Source organism: Strongylocentrotus purpuratus, unplaced genomic scaffold (assembly GCF_000002235.5).
Source record: "Strongylocentrotus purpuratus isolate Spur 01 unplaced genomic scaffold, Spur_5.0 spur5_scaffold_1, whole genome shotgun sequence".
NCBI lineage: Eukaryota > Metazoa > Echinodermata > Echinoidea > Camarodonta > Strongylocentrotidae > Strongylocentrotus > Strongylocentrotus purpuratus.
Window position 1 is genome coordinate 18,786,762 of NW_022145594.1, and position 18,677 is coordinate 18,805,438.

At 36.8% G+C, this 18,677-nt stretch overlaps 1 protein-coding gene across 2 annotated transcripts in view; it reads left to right on the forward strand.

The window, feature by feature from the left end:
* The window catches only part of LOC105444689, a 29,428-nt gene extending 12,877 nt beyond the window's left edge, over positions 1 to 16,551 (forward strand). The window contains exons 10-16 of one of the 2 annotated variants that reach the window (XM_030977776.1): positions 235 to 1,365; positions 3,209 to 3,550; positions 5,656 to 5,903; positions 6,322 to 6,453; positions 12,317 to 12,509; positions 13,671 to 13,740; positions 14,547 to 16,551. In XM_030977776.1, the coding sequence (XP_030833636.1) occupies positions 235 to 1,365; positions 3,209 to 3,550; positions 5,656 to 5,903; positions 6,322 to 6,453; positions 12,317 to 12,509; positions 13,671 to 13,740; positions 14,547 to 14,835 (2,405 nt within the window). In that variant the 3' untranslated portion in view covers positions 14,836 to 16,551. The remainder of the gene's footprint in view (positions 1 to 234; positions 1,366 to 3,208; positions 3,551 to 5,655; positions 5,904 to 6,321; positions 6,454 to 12,316; positions 12,510 to 13,670; positions 13,741 to 14,546) is intronic. The other variant, XM_030977777.1, reaches the window with a different exon arrangement.
* The last annotated feature ends 2,126 nt before the right edge of the window (positions 16,552 to 18,677 follow it).

Below are 18,677 nucleotides of genomic sequence, written 5' to 3' on the forward strand. Positions count from 1 at the left end.
GTCTTTACAAAATATCATTTTGGTAAACATCTTATGTGGAATGAACGGCATTTATTAACTAGAAAGATATGCTAGATAGATTATATGATTGTGTTATTTTTTTGTCTTCATATCAATTACCTCAGGCTCACCGCAATATTTTAAACATTTATTAAAGAATGCTGTATAGTGTACTTTCCTGAGATTTGGGAGGCCACAAAAATGGGTTGTTTTTATTGTCTTTTTTTTATTCAGGCAAGAAATCTGGGCGGAACACTGTTATTAGGGGTGATGCTGGACTGGAGCTACATGTAATCAAGTGGATGAGCATCGATGATGAGACTCATCTTGTACTAAGGGATGCCTATTTCCTCGGAGATGACATATCCATACTGGCTCCATTGTGTCCGACAGTAAAGCATTTCTCCATTGATTTCCACACGATACGTCTACTTCCATTTACCCTCATGTCTACGCATATGCGTGTGCCTATGAGATCTGTCATCACAGTTTGCATTAAGTCCCTGTATTGTCTTGGAAATCTCCAGGAGACACTATCGGAGGTCGGTAATTTGTTTCCAGATGCACAGATTCTAGATATGCAAATAGGGATTCTAAATTCTCCATCCGATCAAGCATACTCTCATGAGGTCTATTCATCATCATCCTTAAGGGAGCTTAAATTAAGATTTGAGGGGAGGTATGATATCACTACAGACAACCTGTTAATGGATATTTCTACCTCCTGTCCAAATATCGTATCACTGGTGTTATCAGGCTTTGGAAGATGTCCATCGAACAAGTCAGGCAAAGAAATTACATCATGCAAGATGCTACATCTGACCAAAATCCATCTTGAATCATTTGGAACGGATAATCGCCACAGATTTGAAACATTAACGAGTATATTTTATGTATTTCATGTGATAAGTCCACGTTTGAGGTTTGTTGAGGCAAAGAAGGTGCAGCTAGGAGGTGCAGAGTTTGCCTCTGCTAAGTGGTCCCGAACATCTTCAGGTTATGAGCTACAACTTGAAGATGCATCATCAGCTGTACCAATGGCTGACCTAATGCATCTTGTGTCAAATGAACTCGAAGAAGTAACTGTCCTGACATTTGACAGGTGTAATGTTGACATTCCTCAGAGTATCAGTCATCCACCGCATAGCACAAGGGAAGAGAGTTCGCTTCAAGAACTCAAGTTCTTAAATGTGGAATGCCCGTTGTCTCAAACTGACATCAACAAACTTTCAGAGATGTATCCATATGTACAGATCACAGTTAAACATGAAAGTCAGGCATCACATGAAGACTCTAAGCAGGGTACGTCGATGCCTTTCAAGCTAAAGTGGAAGACCTCCCCATCCTCCCCAACTTCTTCAATGGGTGAGTTTATTTAGATTATACATATATGTATTATGTATGTTTGTACTCACAGAGCCTAATACATAAAGGCTTGTTCACATATACAGGGGTATACAGCAGTAGTTTACCACATGTTTTCCTTTTTATCTGCGCTGTACAGTTTTGTGCCTGAAAGTACCCATTCAAAGAAAATCACAAATATGGCAAATAACGTTTCACTAGAAAGTGGTAAGCTGACAGATGGCCATCGTACAAGTTTTAGGTTGATTGCACAGTGGGTGATTTATAAAAATACAAAGCATCTGGGATAAACAAGAGATTCACCAGAAAGATATTGATGTTTTAATGACGTCACGATATGAACCAATCTTGTCCAAACAGACGACATCACAAAAAGAATGAGCATAATTTCAATACTATTATTTCTCAAATTATACTTTTCATATGGTATGATAATTATGCTATCATACACAATGATAATCATCTAATGATTATTATACCTTATGGATAGTAGACAAAATGGTCATTAGACAAACTGGGAATTATACCGACTGGACATTAGACTAAATGAGCAATAGACCAAATGGGTTGTAGACTTATTTGATATTAGACCGATTGGCTATTAGCCTTAAAGGTACTACATGTATGTCCCATTTGCAGGCCAAAAAAATGCAAAGGTTAAATTCCAACAGCCTTTGAAAGATAATACTAATTTAGAACTTCCCCCCAAAAAAGGGGGTTTGAAAATGTCTTTAAGTGGTAAAATAACAACTATTAGTTGTCGAATCGACTTAGGAGCTATAGAGCCAGTAATTAATAGTCTGATTTTTCAGACCATTGTAACGAATGGTCGTTTGTTTTATGTTGCGCATGCATAGATTCGATCAGTTAAATGTTGGTCATTGCAAGAAGTGGGTTATTGATGTAGAAAAATGCTCATGTACCTTCTACAGCTCATTTTATGTATGTTATTACCAATGAAGAGAAAAGGCCAGTCAGTCACTCAATAGTGTCTGACAGTGAAGTCTAGCAAGTAAATGGATTTCGTTGCATAATTTGAATATTAGGACACTGCTAACGTTTAAATTTCACAAAAAGGACATACATGACATATTCATGATTCCTGCAAAGTTCTACAGAATTTGATGTTGGCTGCAAAAGGGAGACAGTATCTTTAAAGGCAAAGATCAGTTTTGAAAACGCCTCCCTCTCAAAAAATGAAATGGTAGCTCTTATTACCAATCAAGTGAAAGAATATGTTTTGACTAATACGTGATGATACAAAGTTTTCTGAGAAACCGTCTACTGATATATTTGGTAAATTGTTATATCTATTTGGACCTGATAGATATCGTGCACGTGTTGAGTAGTCTCATATACATCTTTCTGTTTACAGTGCGTAACTTTACTAGGATTGGGCCAAATTTCTTATCATTTTGATAATTCCAGAACCTTGCAGTACACACATATACTTTAATGCTAGATGATCAACCTTTTCTGATCTATTACACAACGTATCTTTCGCAGTGCAATCGCATGACTATAACTGGTCTTTAACTTTAATGGTCATTAGACCAAATGATGAGTAGACAAAAAATTGATTATTAGAGCATGTGGATTGTAGACGGGCTACTAGGTGTAGACCATATGGGAATATACTTATTGGGTGGTAGACGAATTGGTTGTAATGCGAAAAGCAATACAATTTGGAGTGGACTTTATTATTATCATTATAGTCGCAGATAAGTCTTTATGGGAATGTCAATCACTCTATCCCAGAGACTTTCCTGATTCAGCCAATTTGAAGAGCCTACCGGTATCTATGAGGATTTCACGTTTTACAAAATTACAATTATATCACCAGATGAAGTCAATGTGGTACCAATCAAGATGGAATGTTGTAAGAGAGTTGGAGTTAAAGGTGGCAAACTTCAGCTAGATTCCTTCGGAATTGAACTTGAGATCCCTCCTGGTGCAATTGACAGCGAAGCGCCACAGGACATTTCTCTTCGTGTCCTGACAGATACTCAAAATCTTGGCAACAACAAAGAAGAGATGTCAGTCTGCTTTGGTGTACAGTGTTTAGCCCCTGATGACTTAGTCCTTAAGTTACCGGTGACTTACACAATACCCCACTGTGCTGTGATTACACGATACTCCAGTGTGAAGGCAGTCTTGTACACGGGAGAGGGAGAATACTCACCCGGTAAGTACATCTCAACATGTATAGAAATCATGTAGCAATGGCATTTGATGAATGTCATTAATGTCAAAACCTTTTAGTAATTAAATGAAACACTTTGTGATAGATAAATAAACAAATGTAACTCCCATTTTCCATTTAAAGTACTAGGTGTATTATAAGAACGTTTTACACTTTTGATCGTGAGTGACACAAAAAGTCATTGACGTCTTCACATTGTAAAGTTGAAGGATGTTATATCTAACTGGAGATAGTTAAGACATTTCTTTGAATATTGGTTTTAAAATGTTGCCCACAATGATTACATTACATTTCACTTTTTGTAAAATGAAGTCCACAAAAATTATGTGTGTATCAACAATCACTTCAGAACAAAGCAATTGCCATCGTGCACGGCAGTTGAAATTTCAGAGCACCTTTTGAAACCCAGATTCTGAGGATCACGAAGCAATAATGACACTGGGTAGCACAAAATTGATTGGCCCAAACTTGATGTGAAAATCTTAAGACGTCTTTCTCTTGAAGTGCATCCAAATGAAATCCGTTGCGATAGTAGGCGTCCCAACAATATTCACGATACTCCAGTGTGTAGGCAGTTTTGTACACTATGGTCTATTATAAGAACGTTTTACACTTGTGTAACCCCCCCCCCCCCCCCCCACATCCTCTCCCCTCTCTTCAAGACCCGCCAGGTCATGTGCATGGGTAGTGCTGCTTCCCTTCATTTTCTTGTCGCCATCATCGTCTGTTTCTTTCTCCTTGGCGAACAACAATATATCGTTAAAAAATTAAAGGGGGAATGAAGCTTGTAATCCCTCCGCTGTTTTTTCCTGCCCCGTGTACCTTTCCCTCATCAATAGCTATTCCGATTTTGCACTTCATCAACCAATATGACAGGTGCCTCCCCCCCCCCCTCCCCCCCCCCCCCACCCCGGTAGCATATGCCCCTCGACGTATGGATCCACTCTATTCTACTGATAAACTATGTAAATGTAACCTACATTGAATGTATATAGTGACAATTTGGAAATAATGCACACAAAAAAATTGTCATTGAACTTGGGTTGTATTCTGATACTATGTTAGCTATTGTAATCGGTATTCTGAAAATGATTTTAAGTCCAATACAGTGTTTACATATATTTTGGCGGGAAGATGCAGTGCGCATACTCTTTAACTTATGCAAACTTCATACCTGGCGGCGGACTAAACGTGGTAGGTTACGCTACGGTCAAAAAGGTTCGTACGAATCTCCCTGTTTTTCCATTGTCTTCCCGAGTTTCCATTGTCTGAAAATCGTTCGTACGGCGTTCGTAGCAGTTCGTAATGGCTTTTGTGACCGAGGCTTATAGTTCTGGCATTCTGAAAACTCTTTTAGCAAAAAACATAATACATAAGATAATGTAGAAAATAACATTGGTCTAGGGGTATTACGTGAAATGCAGTTGAGGTTTTCTTTCTTGCCTTTTTCCTTTGTAGTTTCTTTGAAAACTGCAATATGACTCTGCAAATCTACAAATTTTTAACAAAAACAAACATAGGAAACGTAGAAAAGGAAGGAATAAAGTAGCTGTTCATGAGTACCTTCGTGACAATGACCAGGACAAAGGTAGGGCGTATCAATTGACGATGCTCGATAAATATGCGCTATAGTTCCCGTAGATGTAAAGGCACAATTTAACATGAAACACAATATGCTGAGTACTTTTTGAGAGACATTATCATTAGAGAATTTATTTAAATTGAAGTGTCAGTGTAGATAATTTACCCTTAACATAGTTTTCAGATTACCAATTCAGAGGTATGGTATGTAAATTTCTGGGACTAAATATAAGTTTTCAGAGTACTGTCCCTGACCGATTTATGTATTTAGACAGGTTATAAAGATGACCTATTTCTTGAGAGATTGGTCTGAAGGGTCAGGTGCCGAAATGTTGGCCTAAAAAATGTCTAAGGTTAACTTTGCTAATATGAATGAACCCCATAATGAATCTAGGCAGAGGTCTTTGCCTTTGCTTGTTATTAAATTACTTTAAGAACTATGTTTATCCCTCGATTTAATGTGTCCACAGTTTTCCTGATTTTTATCGCCAAATTGTTGATTATAGATGCAGTTGTTAAAGAACGAATTGTGTTGTCGAGGTATGGAACACCTAGCTGCACCATCAACAAAGATGTACTCAAACTGAAGATGAACCACTTTTCATGGGCGAAGATTAAGTTGATGATCAAGAATTTCTTCTTCAAAGGAAAGAAGATGCGCTGTCGGCCATTTAAAGAAAAGAACCTACCCCTACAGAAGACACCTGTCATCTTACGTGCACACCTCTATGATGCCATAAAAGGGAATTGCGAGGTAAATTTTTGTTGCAGCAGTTAAGGAATCTGTATCGTGGCAAAGATCCACAGTTTTTTGGTTCATACTTTTCAGGAAAAAAAAAATCATTTATTGGAAGAATCACCATTAAATCTACAGCTAAAGTACTATGTTTTAAAATGTTCACAATACATTGCATTTGGTGTACAATATAGAGGCTCTACAAAAGAATAAGACAAACAACACCACCGACAAAGTATTTTTTAGCCAAAATTCTACCAATCTGAGGTGTCGTTCATCTTTGAGAAAGATTTCAGTTACAAGTATGTTGTTTGATTTAAACTTTATTCTATAAAAACTGGTATATAAACAAGTTTTGTTGCTGGGACATTAGTTGTTCTTTTACCTTGTATATGTATACGGCCTGTACAATTTCTTTTATTTTCTTTGGTAACAGCTGATAAAAAGACAAGAAGAGGAACAAGAATTCGTACCTGCCCATCCAGAACAAGAGATCGTTATTCAGGCAGCAGAAAGTGATCTCAAAATGACCTGTTATGTAAAGGAGACAGCAATTGGAAGACCTGCTGTAAGTTTATTAATTTGTTCAAAAATTTGTTCTGGTTATAACTCTGATACTGAATTAGTTGGGGATGTTACGGAAAGATAATGACAGTTTGGTGCAAATGGTTCTAATATCACTAAATTTGGCCCAGATGTCGACCGTACCATACCAATTTGATTTTTGACGGACACCTTTGGATTCGACCAAAAATAATAAGATTTCTATAATTTAAGGGAATCCATTTCTGATGTCGGTCCATCAGTTTGATATCAGGAAGGCTGAAGGAACCCCCACTCCCAAAATCAAATATGGTCGCCATGTGAACTTCAAATCAATTTAGATTTCAACACAAGAAGGACTAGACTAGAATGATAAGAGTTTCTTTAGCTTTGGGCTTCTCAGAAAGAGAATTGTGTTTCTGATGTTATTTCATTGATTTGGTGTCAAGAAATGCGCCCCCTGGGACCATCATTGTGGTAAAATCCTACCAGTATATAGCCATCATATGATCTCAAAGTCTTATTGTAATTTTCAAAACGAAGGGCTAGAATAATGAAATATTTTTTCCCGGTAAAAATGGGGTTGATGGGTACAGATAATCTAATAGTGATGTAAAATTGTCTATTTTATGTCAACAATTTTTCCCTAGTGCCTAGGTTCACTGTAAGTGACAAAACTTAACAAAGATCCTCTGTGTGACCATGCCTTGAACCATAATGCATGGTCTTACATAGACATTTTTCTTGTCAGAGACGGGGGGGGGGGGGGGGGGGGGAATGCAATGAATTATTGATAATTTGTTGCATTTTCTTTTAGGGGCGCCCCTGTACCCTAGCCCCCGCTGCGTACAGTCATGATTCAGTGGCTAAGCAATGACCTCGTTACTGTGAGGCCCCAGGATCAAAACCGTATCGATCAGCTATATTAGTGCTCTTTTGTGAGGCATTAATCCTCATTACTGTCAGTTTTGACTTAAGGACGTAGGTCCCCTAGTTGATTAGCATATTAGCACACACATGCTAATTAGCAGTCACACAAAACAAACACTCGCAAATTTTTATCCAAAAAAATCTGAGAATGTATACTATTACTTAGATCTATTAGGAATAAATCATTGTCAAAATCATTCCGTAAGTTGGGGGTAAAAATAATTATTCCACCATCATGACCAACAGTGTATTTATTATATTTATTCTACAGGTGAACGAAACAAATGTCCATGTTGTGGGTATGCATTTGAGAATAAAATTTATTGAATTAAGTATTCTCTGACTGCTGCAATCTTATGAGAATACCACAACTATTATAGGTTTGTTGGTGCCTGGTCAAATGCTGTGGGTTGAACTAGTACGTCTGCATCATATTTGAACTGTTAAGCAGGCAGGGAGCCGTAGCAACAGACCCGGTCATTATTTAGCTTCTGGTCATTGGTGCCTCCACCTCCTTTAGGCTCCGGGTAACTGGTTCCCAAAGTAATTTCCAGGATGGCTTTCACAAGTGATGCTGTTAGCATTATATTCTCTGACCTCAAAATCAATGACAACACATTATTACACTATTCTGCCCTTTCGTTTTGAACTTAATTACTACCTTACCAGGATGGTGGCCATATTGAATTTAAACAATATGCATGTGGCTTCTAAAGGAGCTAAGATTGGGGAGTTGAGTTGGGGAGAAAATTAAGCAAACGTTTTGCCTTTAAAAAAAATCCTAACCTGATGATCCCCCAGAGGTGCTAGAAATGCCCCTTAGGTAGCCTCACAGGACATCCCTGAAACAATAGTCTGGTCAATAAATGACCTTAGTTACCTAACGGTGATTAAGTATATTTAGTGTCTTGATTAAGGATAGCATCATAATCAGATTTCTTTTTGTCACTATTAAAGATGAAGTTGAGTTCTGGTCACGCGATTGCATTGTGAAAGTATCGGTGTGGAATCGACCAGAAAAGGTTGCTCATCTAGCATATAAGAATTTGTGTGTATTGCAAGGTTCTGGAATCATCAAAATGATAAGAAATTTGGCCAAGTCTTTGTAAGTTAAAAACAATGTACACAGAAAGATGTATATGGGACTACATGAACACGTGGCGTAAAAATCCTACCCCCGAGTTTTACGATGTTACATGACATATTTCGAATATGAAGGCATTTGAAGAGCCATGCTTTTCAGGGAACATGTCTTATATGATGTTCTTCCACACTTGCATATTAAGAATGATAATGCTCACAAATTATTTTTCACCTCTTCCCAGAACTCAACCTTCTCTTTAAAGGCACAAGATTTCATTAGCATACCCCTCAGTCAGCGCTCAAAATACACGGGGGCGGTGGGCGATTCGCCCCCGTGAGCTACATAATCGCCCCCGTCAGGTTGCTCACGGGGGCGATTGCAAAATTAAAAATCGACCCGTGGAATTATAAAATAAAGATTATCTTTTCTGTTATAACTTTAACACAATATTGAGTTTCAATTTTCAAATGAAATGGAACTTAGATTAGCGTGCAAGATTTCTTGTTTTATGAGTAGGCCTATTATTACCAATTCAGCTCACAGTGCAGTGCCGCCGTCAGCAGTGGTTATAGGCCTACTGCGCCCTTAGTAGCGGTACGTGTGCACGCTGCCGCGCTATGTCTGCTGGAGCTGGAGGCGATCGCGCAAGGGCAGAAACATGGTCATGGAGAAGTTTTTCGTTGTGAAAGCGTTAACCCGCTGAAATCTGGTGATTTCAAATGACTAGCAAATAATGAACCTCGACCAGTAAATCAATATTAGGGACTTTTAGATTTGCACGATGGGAACGTGGACTGAAACGTGTGACCTCCTTTTAAGGCAGTGCCAGTGCTTAAAAGGACGTCACATGTGACTGCCAGTGCCTTAAAAGGACGTAACACGTCCACGTCCACGCAAATCTAAAAGACCCTATTGAGAAGAAGAGGAAGACCAAGATGTCGTGGAATGATATGGTAACATGGGCAGATCTACGGGGGGGGGGGGGGGGGGGCTAGGGGTTTAACCCCCTCCTCCCACCCCCGACCCCATTGGGCTGCCAAGTGAAAATGTGATATTAAAGCGGGGGGGGGGGGGGGGGGGGGGGATGCTGGAGATGAGGACTACTAATCTATTTTATTTTTTTCTTGGGGGGGGGGGGGGAAGTGAAGCGCCGTTTTAGCATGACTTTCTTTTTAACTCATACTTTCACCTATCTCAGATAACCCTAAGTTTTTGGTTGCTGCTTTATATGTAGTTGATAATGCATGATTAAAGTAAAGAGAGAGAGAGAGAACCACCATCATTTTGCAATGGTTCAGGGTTCGTGTAATGTACATTTGAAACCATTTCTTAGCGTCTCAACCCTAACAAAATGGCAAACTTATTTTTGAGGAAAAGCATTATACTGAATTAAATAAAGAATAATAGCTTTATATTGGATCATACTAATACTGATACGGGCTAAAGACAATGTGGTATTTGTATAGAGGTATTCCAAAATGACATTCTGATAATCAACATTTGTTCTGGTATCATAATGTATATACGCATAATACAACTGATCTTTATGATTTCTTAACGTGACATAGCTTCTTTTCCCCCTGCAAACAAAAAAGAAAACAAGGTTATTTAATAAAAGGATCATGCGACAAATAATAATTGTGATTCAAATTGATGCAAGGATTTTTTTGAATAAGCAATGCTTTTCACCAGAATCTTCTTTGTAAAAACGACTTTTACAAATCTCAGCCATGCAAATCTGCCACTTTGTTGTAAGATCACTTTCAGATTAGGAGAAGTGTATTCTTGATTGATTTGATTTGATTTGATTTGATTTATTTATTTCTGTTTGATTTTCTTTTTCTTTTGCATTTTTACAAATATATAACAAACAAATATTGCCAATTTACACATGACAAAAGAATATATGTAGAATAAGGTAAGGCTGGGTGTGACTAATCGAGAACATCAAACAGGAGGGTTGACAAAATAAGCAAAGCTTGATAGTATGACTACCCTCAAAGGATACATAATAATACAAATATGGAGGAACAAAATATTGGTAAAAAGGGGGAAAAGACAGAAAAAAAAGAAGAGAAAAGAAAGAGGGGATGCACATCGATATTCACACACTTATGTGGTAGTTGGATTTCAAATTTAATTATATAAAGATTTTAAATAAGAAAAGAAATTCAAAATTTGAATACTGAGTGGCCAACTTGGGATACAATAGAATGAGAAGACTCGCGAGGTTCGGACAGTAAGAATGTGAAAGTAAGATCAGCCAGCTGGTTTTAAACCTGGGCCTGCGAGTCGGAGCCTTGAAATGTTTGTAGAGAAGACAGTGTTTATTCAGTATCCCAAGTAGGCCACTCTTTATTCATACGTGTATTCATACCAGGTCATGGAAGGTTATAATCAACGTTTCAATGAATGGAAGCAAAAAAAGTAAACAGTACAGAAAATTATCGAGTTATGTAACGATGGGTAAACGAGGAGAATTTATTTTGTTGATGGATTTAAAGATAATGAGCAATAAGAAACTTTTTCACCGCTCTTTTAAAGGATAGCATTGTATTCATCGTTTTTATTTCAGGGGGTAGTGCATTCCAGGTATCAGGGCCAGAATGTCTAATTGAGTTTTGAGCTAAGGCTGTTTTGGCGTTAAATAGGTGATAGTCATTGGAATGCCTGGTTGGGTAGGAATGAAAATTAAAATTATGTTGGAATAAAATGACTAGTGATGGGGGAATATTGCCGGATTTGAGCCGAAACATGAACACAGATTTTTGCATGTAGTGTATATCACTTATTTTTAGAGTTTTTAATGTGGCAAATAAAGGGTCAGTGTGGTCGCGATAACCTGCATCGGTACAAACTCGAATTGCTTTTTTCTGTAACAGTAATATACGATTAGTATTGCACTTATGAGTAGCCCATATGATATTGCAGTAAGAAATATATGGTAAAACCAGTGTATTATATAGAGTAATAATGAGTATTTTACATTGAATGGAACGTCTCAACTCAGTAAGCATGGCTGAGATTTGTAAAAGTTGTTTTTACAAAGAAGATTTGGGTGAATAACAGTGCTTATTCTAACAAATATTCGCATCAATTTGAATCACAATCATTATTTGTCGCCTAATCCCTTTTAATGACCTTGTTTTCTTTCTCGTTTGCGAGGGGAGAAGAAGATATGTCACGTTAAAGACATCATAAAGATCAGTGTTGTATGCGTATATATTATATACACAGGCCAGTAACAGCTATGTAGCTTGTAAATTTGTAAGAGGGAAAATGCTGATTGAAATGATAATGATGAAATAGCAAACAATTGAGGAGTATCATAGGTACCAATTCAATGGATAATTGTATAAAAAAGAGCCCCCGTCAGTACTAAAAGAGCCCCCGTGAGAAGGCTCACGGGGCTCTCTTTGGGGGGAAGAGCCCCCGTGGACAAAAAATTAATTTGAGCCCTGCCCTCAGTTATTCGGAAGTACCCTAAGCTCAGATGGTATATTGAATGTTGAACATATGGCGGCACGAGGAGGCCATCAAAGACATGCAATTAAATCTGATTAAATTCAGATTTTCTATGTATCTGTAAGACAATAATGATAAAAAGCTTCATTATGCAAGCCATGTCTGTTTTTAATATAATAGACTTCAAGGGTCAAGTGTCAGCAATTTTTGATTTTACTAAAATTTGAGTTGAAATTTGTTGATTTGTAACATAATCAAAATCCGAATGGTTGCTGGAGCTAAATTCACATCAATAATGTCTTATACATGTACACACTTCTAAAGCAGATGATTGATATACGAAAAATTAAAAAGGGAAGTTTTTTCTACCTTCTCTTTTGATGACCTCCGTTCAATCATTGTTTTAAAGGTTGTCCCCTTTGATAAACTAATGAGTGGAGCCAGGATCTGTAAGCCCTTTGAATTGGACTTCACCAACCAGCCAGACATTGTTGCAGTGTCACTGAGAGTAGGACAAAATGAGAAACTAGAGGATGATCTCTTATTTCCTTTGGATTTCTCAATTCCTCACAGAAGAAAGAGAACTTTTCCACAAGATCCAGGTATTTTGGTTTAAAGAGAAGGTTGATTTCTGGTAAAGGTGTTAAAATCAATATGTGAGATTTATTATTTGTTTTTATTGGTTGGAAGAAATTCCGAATAGAAAAGTCCCCTGAAAAAGGATTGCTCTTGAAATGTTCTCATATTCAAAATATGACTAAAAAAACTGACTTGTTTGGACCAAACAGGCATTCCATGTGTCTGTGTAGTCCCTTTCACCCATTTCCTTGTGCAGCGCCTGTACTTTAAATCAAGTTGGATCCAGCAAATCAAAAGCTGATGATTTGAAACTTCACAGTATCCGCTTTAAATGCGGCCCTCATAGTCAAAATATGACAAGAAAAAGCTGGCTTGTTTGGACCGAACAGTCACTCCATGTGTCTGTGTATATAGTCCCATATATTAACCCATTTTTGTGGGCAGCACATGTGCTTTTTATCAAGTTGGATTCAGTAGATATCAAGAAGATGATTCGGTCTTCATAGGGTCCACCAGTACCTATGTAATAGGCTATCAACCTTTACTTCAAGATAAATTTGTTCTCAATCTTATTGCGTAACCAGAACTTAGCTTTATCTTAAACCAATTAATGTGGCAAATTTGGTGCTGTGACCAGCACAAATCAGGCACATGTTTGTCTATAATGGACACAATCTGGTATACATGTCCCAGTACGAGTTGTGCAAATACGCATGCAGATGTTAATTTTATCTTATTTTCATCATTTGTAGATCTCTATCTTTCTGTTTATCGTCATTCCCACTACATACTGATCATGCAATTACAGGGATGTGCATTACAGCTAGTTGAGGCACAAGCAAATTGAAACTCCACCATAAATGCTTTCCTACGTGTATTGTCTCTGTTTGTGGCTGAAGTAAAGAGATGACGGACTCTTAATTCTTAATTTAATGAATGAATGATCCATAATTTGTTTAAGTGTTACGGTATGTCAACTTACACTCCAAAGTCTTGCTTGTTATTTATTTTGTAGCTTTGTTTTTAGATGATATTTTCATTTAAGCGCAGGAAATTACACATTTCCTACATTGTGTGAGATTCAACAATTACAATATAGTTGACTATTAAGTTTACTTTATTCAGCGCTCAGAATTATAGGATACTAAATAATACATGTAGTTCAATGTTACTCTTTCCTGCAGAAGAACTGCAAGGTGCATCAAGTTCACGGACGCTGCAAACATCACATCCAATTCCAGATGAAACTCCGGAGTAAGTTATGATCCTTTCTTTCACCTTCAATACTGTCAGCATGGTTAGTAGATGCAGACTGAGATCAGAGCATGTGCAGGTATAAACCTGAAATCAATAATGTCTCAGGAGGAGGGAGGGGCAAGGGGGCAGTTTGCCCCTCCAACAAATTTGCAACAACAACAACAACAACTTTATTACAGTAATTTATGCAACGTAAATGATAATGAAACTGCCGCAAAAACTGCATCATTAAAGTGTGGACATTATTTCCTTTTTTTTTTTCTCGCTGTGTCAATGTGAGTTTGCAATTAAATGCAATTCAATAAATGAAGAGAAGGGGAAACTGGGCTCACATATCTTGTAATTAAAGCTCAATATAAATAATTGAATCTGTATAAGGCTCGCTCGCAAATAAATAATAATTGCATTTCACTGTTGCTAATGGTGCATGTGATATCATATCAAAATCAAAATCATAACAATTCAAATTAAGAAGACTTGGGGAGGGGGGGATGATGTAACATTTAACAATTATAATAATCTTTATATAATGTAGTGTTTAATACCAAAAAACACAATGTTAAGCACTTTACAGATATTACTCCGGTTATTGGAAACATTCACGCACAATGTGCACCCTCTCTACTCCCTGGGGAGTATTCCATGTCTGTTGCATTAACCCCTCCTAGCAAATTAGGGTCCGGGAATGATCTTTGTCGTAAATACACTTTGGCTACAATTTGTTTCTACAACGCCGCCTCTCCCTGCTGTCGGTATATGTAATTAGATACATACTAAAATGCTTTGTTTATGATTTATTTAAGGAGCGGCTCAGGTAAACGGGACGAATTTGAAGAAAAGCTGACCACTGTTGCTCGAAGAGTTGCCACGCGTGTTGATATAGATAATCTCATGAAGGCTCTCTGCCTTCAACCAGGAGATGTCCAACACTATGCCAACGATAACAACAATTCATCATACATGGTTACACTATCAATGCTCCGAGACTGGAGAAAGAAGCAAACCAAGGCCACAGAGTGTGAAGCCCTGGAGGATGTTCTAGAGGAAGCTGGTCAAACCAATCTCGCCGATGAGCTATTTGGTACTTCATGAGATACAAATTATATGCTTCTCTACTGAGAACTGCATTGTTCCAATGAGAGTATAATGATTGCACAGCTTAATCAAAGTTCCTGATTGTTGGGGACTTGATGTACATAGTAGCATTTCTAGGATCAAACATTAAACTTTAAATATCTATCCTTGATTTGCTAGTGTTAGAAGTGCAATTTTGTAAGTACGTTTATATCTACTATGACTTTAGATTACCTTCAGCACATTCTTACAAGCCTATGCACTATCCTGTTGACTATTTGTTTTCACTATTACTCATTCCCATAAGCATAGCACAGGGACTACACGGTTCCAGTAGACAATGAGTTAAATGATGTTTATGAAGGAAAATATTTACTATTCCTGTTGCTATTCAAACGATATTTTGTTTTGCAATACTTTTTATGTAATGTACACTACTTTATGAATGAAAATATTCCCAACATAAGGTTTCGTTGGTATTTGTATAATATAGTTGTTCTTCTGAAATATGAATGTAAAATACATGTATAGACCATTGCTGCAATTTGAAGTGAAGTCACCATTTAACGCATTGGCTTCAAAGAATCATGTATGATTCTGTACATCGGGTCTAAGATGATATATACTTGTTAGTATTTAAAACATCATCACAAAGACTCTGGAGAATCAGCTCCAGACCAATTTCAACACCCTTTCTATAGCCCATATAAACCATGTTCAGATCATGTAATTCACTGTATATCACTGTAATGTTCATTTCAATAGTTGATGATGGACTAGTTAGACTAATAATATTGCCTTATCTTGATTTAGGCATGCCTTGCAAACTGTTTTTTATTGTATAACACAATAATATTAACCCCTCAAAAATTCTTATATCAGTTTTTCTATGGATTTATTGTCAAATGCAATTGTGTACATTTTTATACTCCAGATTTATATGCGTTATAGTTCAACAATGTTGTTATCATGGTTTGTAAAATAACAACAAAATTAAATGAAATGAAATATACATGCTCGCTTATCTTATATTGTTATAATCATTGCTATGATCTAATCACAAAGATTCGAAAGGAATACAAGGTTTACATTACAATGAATTGTGATGAAAGTAGACACTGTAAACTATGTTTAAAATTTTCAGCAAAATACAGTAATGCATATAAAAGATGTGAAATTCATGGCGTTATCAGAATGAATGGGACTAAATGTGTGTTATATTTTCGATGTAAATCCTCCTGATATTCTCACCATTGGTGGAGTAAGAAAAAGTACTATTGCAACAAGAACTCACCAAGGATTCTATGATTCTGTACCTTAGGGAAAAGAGCTAGACTGACCATTATAAGTGCCTCCATTTTGGATTTCGTTTGATAAAACAGAATCCCAAACATGTCAATAATTGTTAATCGTCAGTATATCACTACAAAATATCGTACCTATCTTTGTCAAATATTAAATGTGATTTGAAAACACTCTGCAGTAAGGAAACGATCTACATAAAAACTATATCATTATCATTAATAGTTTGACGTATTGCCTATAGAAATGTGCACATATTTGATTGCCCTCTTCTGTATATAATATGCTTACTATCATACATGATAATAAGGTTCTGAAATTGCTACAGGCTAAATAATCAAAATGTAATGTATGCAGATATAATGTTGAGTTTTCAGATATGAACGAATGCGAGAACATGCTTTTTTTTATTTTGATATATTCCGTGAAGACATTTTTTTTAATATTATTTACATGTAAATTTCAAAGAGAAATATCCTTAAGTATTTTCCATTTTGTAGATTGTGATCTGTGTATTTCAAACGCGTAAATTACAATGTCGTATTATCTATTTATCATGTCAAACAGTGAAATATAAACATTTAAATCTCTTTTCGGTGTTCGTTATGAAACACAGAATGCTCTAATATGTGTTATTGATACTTGTGAGAATTCCTTCACAGATTATTGTGCCGAAAGTCTTTCATTTTGTAAATAACTACCTTGCATTTTCATTTCCTTTGATATTCCAGTCTTTCAAGGGTGTGTGTGCTGAAATTATTTCATCCTCTTCATAGTGCACTATTCTGCACCTCATGTATACACGTAGGCAATATATAAAATGTGTGATGCATATACATATATGAATTTCAGTTATTCAACAGGTAAAGGCTTGTTCGGGTAAAGCGCGGTAAACCGCCGGGGAGAAAAGCAACCGCGGTTTATTTGACGTGTAAACGAACAGCAACTTTGCGCAACGAAGGACTTGCGCGTATTTTTGTAGCTCTGTTGCAAAATACAGAAATGGGAAGCGTATTAAAAATAAATTAAAAATGCGGTTTTGCTGCGTTATATCTGACCGAGCCTTAAAGTGATACAAAGAAAATGTTCATGACATTGTATATTACTAGCAAATAACTGCACACGAGGATGATATGTCTTGCCTCTTTAAACCATCCTCATTGAGTCACTTTGCCAAGTGAATTTATTTTCATGTATACACCAAATATACTTCATATCTTGCACAGTGTCTATAAGTAGACAAAAAATATAACTTTTTTTGTGGTCTTCTAAATATATGAGATTCATATGCATTGGTATTTTGATACTCTCTGTATATATTTTAAGTATTGTGAGAACTGTTGTCGGTACTACTGTACATGTATTTTGTTTCTCAATATATGATGTGAATGAATTTGTATTTTTGTATAGACCTGCTCCTGAAATGTATTGAAGTAGTTTACTGTTATCTACTTTTGAATAAATAAAAAGTGAATACCTGTCAAAGGTAAATGCCTATTGTATATAAGCGTCCTCGGTATTAATGATGTGAGTTAATTGGTGTAGCGGTAATGTCCGTGCTCTCTGTCTTCGTCTACAAACTTACCCTGATAGGAACCAGGCTCGCGAAACTGAGTCACGTCTTTCGGATGGCGGTCCAACACGTAAATCATCTCTGGTTGGTGAGCGTCTATACAAAAAATACACACACACACACACGCACACAATTTTTTCCTGTAATTGTTTATTTTTATTTCATTCAATATGAAAATGTACAATTAATTCCTCAAAATACAATTCCTTTTCATCATAAGAACAATTCAATTAATTACTTCATACATGTAACAATTCATAAATTAATAATGTAAAACAAAATCGAATGAAATCAGTTACAATATCAAACAAATTATAACCCCATCCCTTACTACCCAACCCCAAATAAAAACCCACTACGATCTGTGACTCACTCAGCCTCACACGTAAACATGCACACTCACACATACCCGACCACACTGCAATGATAAACACTCTCACGGAAGAACGCCCTCACCTATGACTCCATACACCTCCACAGCAAATGCAAATGAGGCAATCCGCGCGTGCTACCTTGTCTATACTATTCAATTTGCCTATGACACAGCCCCTCCTCCACACAGACACACACGAGCGCGCGCACACCCACGCGCACACACGGTATTATCGGAGGTTTATATGTAAATACTTCAACCTAAATTCGCAAAAAAGTAGAAATATATGCCCGAATGTTCAATGTTGAAGTGCATTCGCGATATCTATCCAGGCCGGATCGATATGCTAATTTACCAAATATATCAATACGTAAGCGGTTTCCCGGCAAAATTTGTATCATCACATATTAGTCAAAAAAATTCTTTCACATGATTCGTAATGAAAGCTTCCATTTCGTCTTTTGATAAGGGGCGTTTCTAAAACTGATTTATACCTTTCAGTGTCCCATATCCTTTCCAATAAGTGCCACTTTCCTTCTGATTATTGCCCCTTTTCTTTTGTAATATTAAGTGCCCTATTTCCGTTCTCATAAATGCCTTTCTTCGTCCGGT